The sequence below is a fragment of the Coturnix japonica genome, chromosome Z (genome assembly GCF_054131305.1).
Source record: "Coturnix japonica strain WE chromosome Z, WE-NBRP24, whole genome shotgun sequence".
Taxonomy (NCBI): Eukaryota; Metazoa; Chordata; class Aves; order Galliformes; family Phasianidae; genus Coturnix; species Coturnix japonica.
The window spans coordinates 9,250,918-9,260,530 of NC_140702.1; the positions used below are offsets into that span (position 1 = coordinate 9,250,918).

General features: G+C 40.3%; 1 protein-coding gene across 1 annotated transcript; it reads left to right on the top strand.

The window, feature by feature from the left end:
* Positions 1-8,083: 8,083 nt before the first annotated feature.
* LOC107306630 (tetraspanin-3-like) lies at positions 8,084-9,307 on the top strand. Its single transcript, XM_015849941.3, has one exon. It carries the CDS (start codon positions 8,099-8,101, stop codon positions 8,903-8,905), a length of 807 nt encoding a protein of 268 aa, XP_015705427.2. The 5' UTR covers positions 8,084-8,098; the 3' UTR covers positions 8,906-9,307.
* The last annotated feature ends 306 nt before the right edge of the window (positions 9,308-9,613 follow it).

Below are 9,613 nucleotides of genomic sequence, written 5' to 3' on the forward strand. Positions count from 1 at the left end.
CAGGACCATAACTGGTTTCTGAACAAAAATGCTTCTGCACTGCTGGGATATTTTTGCTAGTCTAAGCTAGAATTTAGAATTATGTCAACCTCAACAAGGTTTCTGAAATACCCCTTCGTACCCAGTGGCTGGGCTTGAAATTTGAGATTTTATGCTACATTAAACACCAAAATAAAAGACTGCTACCATGGTAAAGGCAGGCTGTGCTGCTTGTTACTGTGCCCAAAAGTTAGCAGAAGAACCTCTTTTGACAGTGTAACGCATTCACATTCTCTCCCTTAAATGTGTTGTTACTTTCCATGTTCAAATACATTTTCATTTGTTTGCTTTTATTTTACATTTAGATGCTCCTATGAGTATAAACCTAATAGACCCTTTCCATGTCAGTGACAGTATCTATATTTAAAAACAAAATGCCTCTTGAAGGCAATTGTTTGTTGGAGAGAATGCAGATAGAAATAGAGCATAGAAATAAATTGCAATATCTTTGTTTTTTGCATTTCTTTGTTTCTCTAAAAAGCTGCATTTTATCTGGATGGAAATGCATAAAAATCCTATTAAAATTGGTTCCACTTCTTTGAAATGTGCTGTAAGACTAATTCTGACAAAGCTGAAATTTTATGTGCTCCCATCATGACATAGGAAAGATAATAAAAATAAATTCCATACTATAGTTGCTATAAAACCTGATATGAGATGAATGCTACATTTGATATAGACATACTTAGTACTATGCCAGTAAAAAAAAGACTCAAACACTCAAACACTCCATTTATTTCTACATAGCTAAACTTTCAGCTGCCTCGGAGGCTGACAATATTCTTTGCTAACATTTACCTGAGCAGAAAAGCTGAGCTTTTAATCGTTTGTCAGATTAACACCAAATGAGTGTATTCATTGATTTTTTTTTCCCCAGCCAATGAACTGAAAATGGGATCTGTTAGTCACCAAAAGAACCTACACCATGCCAGTCTTCATCTGTGCAGGTAAGTTCATGAAGTACAAGCTGTACAAATTTCATTCTTTGGGGTGAGCTTGTGTTACAAATCTAAAGAGGTCCTAGCTGTTTGTAAAAGGTAATGCAGTGCTCTCATATTAGTGAAACTGCTGAATCTGTCTTGATCCAGACCCCTTATTTCAGAAGCAGTCATACACCCACCAAATGGTAACTGCCACAATGCTTTTTTTTTCTTTCTTTCTTTTTTTTTTTTTTTCCTTTTTCCAGTTTTTCCCCCCAAGTTGATGCTCAAGTGAAGAATTTGATCAAGACCTTTCTATACACATTCATTACCACAGAGATAACAACAACATCTTTTCCAGCCTTGGTGATTCTATGATACTATGAAGATAGACAGGATTTTGTTCGGTTCAGCTTAGTTTTGAGTAGCTAGATGCAACAAACCATAACAAACTGCCAACACTCTGCCAAAACATACTGTGCAGCAAGAAGACTTGACTGAGACTGACTTGGCTGAGACTTCACTTTCATAGTAAGATCAGCAGTGGAATCCAGGTTTCTATACAGTAAATCCTGGTGACTTAAGGTTGATGTATCTTGAGATAAAAAAGCATTCAGAGGCCAGTATCTTCTGAGAAACAGCAATTTGCAAAAGCACCTACCTAATTTAAATCCCTGAGATAAACTGGTTTTAATATTTGTCACAAGAATATGAGGGCTGCTCTGAAAGTAATGCCATTTGTATTATTATGTTTGCCCATGATGTCAGAGGTGGATGTTGGAAGTTTGGTAGTAGAGATTTAACCTTCCCATCGATACTGTTTTCTATGTTGATGCCATGGCAGCAGAAGGGCAATGTGACAGAATAGTGTCTGGCATGGAAGCGTGGATGATGCAAAAGTGTGGGACAGAATTCTCACATGTGGACAAAATGGCATCCATTGACATTCATTGGCACTTGGTGAATGTTTATGGAGACCAGACAGTAGTCTGCACAGTGAGGCAGTGGGCGATGTGTTTCAGCAGTGGTGACAGCAACAGTGGGTCACCTCTGTGGTGCAAGTGTATATTAGTGAGGCATGTGGGCTCTCATCCATCACTGGTGAAAATGTGAGCACAGCGAGGTATTGGGAGCTATGTTTCAGCAGTAGCAAGAGTGATATGAAAGACAAGCCATATTCTGGTTAGCCACACATGGCTGCCACCTTAACTCGTTGCGACATTTATGAGTGCATCAGACACTTGTTCATCACCAGCAAAAATGCACAGCTAATGGTGGTGACTCTGTTGAAAAACAGCATTTTGTAGATGAGACTTTGCTCTATTAGACAGTGTCTTACTGTATCTGATGTCACTTCCAAGGAAATAAAATTGGAGGCATTATTTTTGGAGAGACCTAAATAATATGAACAATTAGTCATGGATTATATATCTAGATTTTATAGAGTCTATATATGACAAGGATTTCTACACTTTCATTCACATGTGGGTGCTTTACATCTGCACAACGAGACTCATTCACAATACAGTAAAAAGCAATCAGACATGGAATGTTTCACACGTGTCACATACAGCATTGCCATAGTCTGCCCACACTGCAGAGGAATGCAGTAGACAATATAGGCCCAGCAGGGCTCCAGCCAAATTTTACTTGAAGGTGTTCTCTAGACTAAAATACATCTGATATAGATTCCCTATTCTGAGGAGATCCAGCAGAGAAGAAACTTTATTTGTGGAAGTTCTGACAAGTGTAAGCTTTTAGTCACGTCTTTACTAACTTCCACATCATGTATTCAGACACTTCTGAATTCCTCCCTGAAGAGAAATCTATTACTTTCTTTCATGAAGTAACAATTAAAGAGCATCTATTTCATGCTAAAATCTTTTTATAACATCAAAATGTGCCCAGAAATCCTGCATATGGTGTGAAACACAAATGAGAACACTGCATTCACTTTAAAAAATATTGTAGCTAGTGATGGTTGAAAACAATTAAAATCTCACAAAACACTTTAAATGTCAAAGGGATGTGAATTCAACAGTCTGCTGTGCTTCCATTTTTTTTCTGAGTTTTAGAACAGTACCTATTCCTCCAAATCGTTTTCATCACCAACTGCAGTATAATGAAGGACATCAAGAGAACAGACGTTCCCTTCTCATTTTAATTTCTTTTTCTTTTTTTCTTTTCCCATTTCATGTCTTTTAAAATATTCTACAACTTTTGAAGTGCCAATGTGATGGAAATACAGAAAGTGCTATTATTTGGTTTTTCTTCTTAGTTTTTACTAGCATACATTCATTTCAGTTCTCAGACATTTTACAGAAATTCCAGACTGGCAAACAAAAGGAAGCTAGGAAAAAAGAAAAAGAAAAGGAAAAATGTTGTAATTTTTTTTACTGTGTTCATTTCAGAAGAGAAGACTTTCATATTTGATTCACAGTATTTTCAATATTAGTGCAAATATGGAATGTTAAAAGCAATATCAAATAAAAGACGGGAAATAATTTGAGGTGGTTCTTCAATTATAGAACAGGCCACTTTTTGTTGGGCAAACAGACGCGGGGGGAAAACATCTGACTGGCTTTAGAGGGAACACCCACACAATGATAAATCAGTTTCTGTGAAGAGTACATTTTCTCCATGAATAGGAGGTGGCAATCATATCTCTTCTGCTCGCTTCAAGCTTCCCATGAAAGATATTAGTCCCATGCACGGCAACATCATCTGACTGTGGTTACCATGGCAACTGATAGTGCATGGCACAGACTGTAGGATCTGGGTCCAACTAGGCTTGTTCATCCTTTTTGCATTCGGGCTGCCAGAATGATCTTGTAATACGGCGTGTCTCGTAAGATAATGTGTTTTATTCCCAGAGAGCCAATAGATTCAGCAGCTTTTGGGTTTTTTAAAAACAGTTTTCTGCTTGGTACCCAGTCCTTCTGCTGTTTGCTTTTTTCTCTACCCATCCTTCCTTGAATGAATCCTTCCCCGCCCCCCAAATATTACAATTTCTTTGCTATCATTTTACATCCTGCCAGGGTTGGAAACTGGAAGAAATGCCTGTGAAATCTTTTCAGGGCCTGAAGTTAGGGTTGGGATCAGTGAAGAGAGCAGCAATAACTGTGATACCCACTTACCACCTTTTCTTGACCATCTGGCCTTGCTGGGTCATAGACCATCTTCTACTTGATGGTGGGGCCAAGGGGTGGACAGGATAGGCATATAGAAGCTGAAGTAGGTAAAGTTGACATAAAGCCTGTATTTTGGTAAGGATTTCCAGTCAGATCTTATCCTTTCTTCTTTCTCATCTGATAATCCATTGAGTAGCTGTCACTAAACTACCCCAGGCATGCTTCTTATAAATGACAGTGGACTTAGAAATGAAAGTGCTTTGATATAACAAGGATCTTTAAAAAATGTTCTAAAGTCTAAGAATAAACTTTGAGAGCAATTTAACTTCATTATGAGGTCAAGGTAACAATACCTTTGTGTGAATACGGGTTCCGTGGGAAATGTCCGCTGTTTTTCTGAAGCAGTTTTAGGGCTTTTCTCTGTTGCTGCAGCAAAGTGTGCAGTGGATGAAGGTCTGACTTTGAGATCCTGTCTCACTTTTTCTGTAGTTTGAATGAAAATTAGAAGAGTGTGTCTACTGGTGCCTTGACTCCCGTGTCTGCTTCTAGGTTTCTTTTTAATGCACATCTGCATGGACTTGCTGCTTATCTGGATTTGAATACTGCAACAAAAGTTTAGATGTCGTCACTTAAAGACCTCAATAGACTTGATGATCCTTATGGGTCCCTTTCAGCTTGGGATATTCTATGATTCTAGTCACCTGCCTGCACTGCATTTGTACAACCACACTGTTGACTTGATGGCTCTTGGATCCCAAGTCCATGTCGAACAAATCTCTTTGATCTTCCAAGCTTATCTGAACTTTTCAATACCAGTCATGGTTTTCTAGAACAATGAATCAATGAATTCAAAGAGTACACAGTTGGCTTTATATTTATTTGAAGAATTATACTTTCAGCAACAATCCAGAAAGTAGTTTATCTAAGATGTATTATCTGCTAAACCCACATTTGAATTTCAGTACTCTTCAGTTCACAAGCAGAAAAAACTCCAGAGAAAGCAGGGATGATATTTATCATGCTATGTTGTTTATCACTGGAAAGAAAACAGAGGAGCTGTCCTAACTCTGCCTCACACACAGTCTCTTTGTCATGTTGCAGTCTCTTGATGGATACCTCTAATTCAGCCAAAATTTTAGCTGCAGATGCAGATAAAATTTCTTAGTAGAAATGAAGTTCTGATAACAGGATATCCTTATTTGGGGGACACTCACAAGGATCATGGAGTCCAGCTCCTGCCTCCACACAGAACCACCCGAAATCCAAACCTTATATTTGAGAGCAATGTCCAAATGTTTCTTGAACTCCAGCAGCTCATTGCCATGCCCACTGCCCTGGGGGAGCTGTTCCATGCCCATTGCCATCTGGGGCAAAGCCTTTCCCTAACTCCCCCTTACTCTGCCCTTACGCAGCTCCATGCAGTTCCCTCTGGCCCTGTTGCTGTCCCCAGACAGCAGAGCTCAGCACTGCCTTCTGCTCCCTATGAGGAGCTACAGCAAGCATGAGGCCTCCCCTCTCAGACTGTCACTGGGCATTGAGGATTCTTCCCTTGACAGTGGACATCCACTGCAGATGTTTCTAGTTGACATGGCAGATAGGCAGCCATGTGGATCTTCCTGTTTGCCCACCATGATGCCAAAATCCCAGCTCAGGGACTGGTGAGGGACCAGTGGATGGAAGAGAGCCTGCAGTGGCATGGATCCCTGTCCAGAAGGTCCACCTCACTCCTTACACCATCTTGTGTCTGCAGTCACAAGAAAGGAATAAAAAACCTCATTGTAGTCCAAGGAGTCATATTCAAGTAAATAGGAAATTATATATTGGGGAATATTTAGAAAGATAAGAGCCTATAGGCTTCAATAACCACTGTAAACCTCTCCTCTGTAGGGAGAGAAGGCCGGCAGTTACTCTGGCTGAAATGAACAAGAGGTGCACTAAAATTATCCTGTAGGCAGTCTGAGCCTTTCTAATGTATTTCAGAGACTGCAGAATAAGCTAGAAGTAAATAGCATTGTAACTCAGTTCTTAATATCTCATTAAGTTTTATAAGCATGAGACAAGGAAAAAAAAAAGAATCAGCAGGTTAATATGTTCTTTCCATACTGCCTGTGAACTAGCAGTAAGCAGTTCTCATTCTTCTCAATGCTTTTCTGTTTCTTTTCTGATGTATCTTCTGCTCTGTGAAAACTTTCAGTTGGTGTTCACTGTATGTATAAAACATAGAATGGCGTGAGTTGAGAAGGACCACAATGACCATCTAGTTTCTAATCCCTGCTACGTGCAGGGTCACCAATCACCAGACCAGGCTGCTCAGAGTGTCCAGCCTGGCCTTGAATGACTCCAGGGATGAGGCATCCACAGCCTCCTTGGGCAACCTGTTCCAGTGTGTCACAACCCTCTAGGTGAAAAACTTCCTCCTAATATCCAACCTAATACTCCCCTGTCTCAGTTGAAAACCATTCCTCCTTGTCCTATCACTGTCCACCCTTGTAAACAGCCATTTCCCCTCCTGTTTATATGTACCCTTCAAGAACTGGAAGGCCACAATGAGGTCTCCCCGGAGACTTCTCTTTTCTGAGATAAACAAGCCCAATTCCCTCAACCTTTCTCCGTAGGAGAAAAAATAAATGTGAGGTGAACTTGTTTCTGTTTTCCCCTTCTCAGAGGAAGGTGGTCACCGTCTTTCATGGAGTATCTTTATCTAATTCCAAAACACTTTGTCTTAATGAAATATTTGGTCAGCCCACAAAGAAGACATTTTAATGGGGATCAGCCCAAGATGGGCATATGCATAGCATACATAGCAACAATAGGTCCTTACATACCAACCACCTTCTGGATGTACACTCATCAAGCTCTGTAAGACTCCTCACAGTTCTAGGTATCTGAATATTAACTCTGGTCTTCTCAGTTGCTCCCACTTCTGAAAATGAGTTCTGTCTCTCTAAATTCTCTCTTATGCACACCTATTGTGCAAGCCCTGTTCTGCAGCTTGAGAAAGAACACAGAAATTTCATCATCTCCTCCTGCCCTCCTGACATTTTTGGCCTTTGATATGCATTCCTGGCACCTGTGGCAAGCATTATACAGGCTCCTCATCTTACTTCTTTCTTCTGTATAACTTTTGAGAAATAATACTCTTCTGCTGGCTGATAAGTGACGCTGATGCCCTCTTTGATTGTTGTGAAGTCATTTAGCCTGTGTGTAATTCAGTTTCTTTGCACATAAGGAAAAGTTAATGCAGTTCTTACTGTTGATTGTATTCAGTCATTACAGCACTCAGTTCAATCACTAGTGACGCAAACTGAGAGCATGCAGATGCAGAATGGTAGGGATTTCTCATCCAGGTGTCTTGAGTAATTGATGCTATCTACGCAGAAATCTTGCTGAGTAAAAAAGGGCAAAATATTATTAACATCATTATGCCCCTCATCAAATCTAATGAGTGGTAAACGTACTGGGAAGGATAATGAGTCTGGGTACATGTTACCTACAGAGATCCTTGATTGAATAGCTCTGTTTAAATAATTATTTCCTTAATGACTCTGACTTGCACATTTGTTGCCATTTTGGCTACAGCTGTAGGATTTACAGTAGAATCCCCTCTATCACTTGGGTAGTCTAAATGATCTGACCCAGCACTGCTGGCCACAGCCTTTGTTGTTTACCTGTTTTCGGTTTTTTAACACAAATGTAGTAAAACAAAAAGTTCAGTTCTTTTTCAACCATGCTTCCCCTTCAGGTGAAATTGCATCCAATAACAGCAGGTGAATGTCCTCTCAACAGCAAGCTAGGCACAGTTCCTCATGGTATCTAAAGGCTATGCTAAACAAGTAATAACACACAGATAGCTGCTTCAGAACTTTACCTTGGCACCAAGGGAGTCTATCAGCTCTGCTCCCTTGCAAGCTGTTTTTGGGTGGAGATATCATCTGAGGCACCTGCTGAAGTGAGGTGGAGGCCTTTCAAATGGTGGTGGTGAGGGGTAGGCTGCTACATCTGAGCAAGATGTGGAGAGTAAGAAGTGCACGCTTGCCTCTGTGGCTCTATGAGGACTCTAGGCTCAGGAGTTTTGCTCGACTTCTACTGTTATTCCTTGGTGTTATCTTCTTGGCAAGTGCAATAGTTCTGATCTTTAGTGGATGCTTTGTGATCCTTTTCTGCAAGAACTACCGTTATTTCTTTCAGGAATTTTTCTTTCCTCTTCCTGGCTGGTTGGCTGTTGTAACTGCGTTAATCCTGATACCTACTGGTATTTTGGCTATTCTTGTTTTTGCCAGGAACTCCTGCTACCACCAAGGGACTCTTATGTACCTGCTGATAGTTCTTCTTTGTCTCCAAGTGTCTTTAACAGTTTTGACACAGTTCTACTCCACTTGGATGGCAGTTGAGCTTAAGAGCACAATGGGACAAGCCTTCAATCAATACAATGGCACGCATTCCCTGGCTCGTGGCAGTGGGACTGTGGATATGCTTCAGGAGAAGCTTCAGTGCTGTGGGCTCCGAAACTATACAGACTGGCTAAATGCATCAGCTGCTTTTTGGCATTTTCCATCTGAAAAATCTCATGTTCCTAGAAGCTGTTGTAAAAAACACGAGGACTGTGGGAGTGACTTAAACCAGCCGGATCAGCTTTTCCAGGAGGGCTGCCTGAGGAAACTGCAAGACCAGATACATTATAGAATGAGTTTCCTGTTTTTTTGCTGTGTTGTGCTCAGCGTCCTAGAACTGTTGGCTGGGGCAAGCAATGGCATCCTCATGAGCAGTGTGCCTTTGTATGACATCGGATTTCTGGACTCATCTGTCTTCTCATAGATTGACAGGCACTGGCAGCCCTGATGTCCTTGAATCTCTTTTGTGTTGTGGCTGCATTAAAAGTAAACCTTTATGATGTACATTTGCATTTAAATCAAGCCAATTGATAGTTGATTTTTTTTTTTTTTTCTTTTTTTCCTTAATGTTGCAATGCTAGATGAGTCTTCACCCCCAGTTCCTGTTCAACATCTGAAAAACTTCATTGCTGGAAATCACAGCAGGAAGTGTGAGGGAATCCCAGTATGTGCTGAAACTGTTGTAAGTGGGTGATCATTAGGTAAAAACATTGTTTTCTTGGGACTTTAGGAGAATGTTGTGAAGCCATGAGCTGAACTTTGGAATAAGTCTTACTGGGTGAGATTTTTGAAGTGCAATTAAAAAGCAGATTCTTCTACTTACAAAGGTGCAGCTAATTCTTTGTTTTTTTCTTGAAGCTTAAATACTAACTTTCAGAAAACACAAATAGCATTTCCTGAAGTGGCATGAGAGTACAACCTAAACAGAGAAGATACAGTCAATGGCTGCAGAATAAATGTCTCCTGTTGTATTTCTTACTCTCTCCACTGCAGCTCAGGAGCTGAATTTACACATGCTGAAATTAATCAAGAGAAAATAGAATGTTTGTGTTTATTTTCTGTCAAAGCTAGGACTGAGTCAGTTCTCCTCTGTAAGATGTGGCTTTACACACACTTGACTGACAGGAGCAGT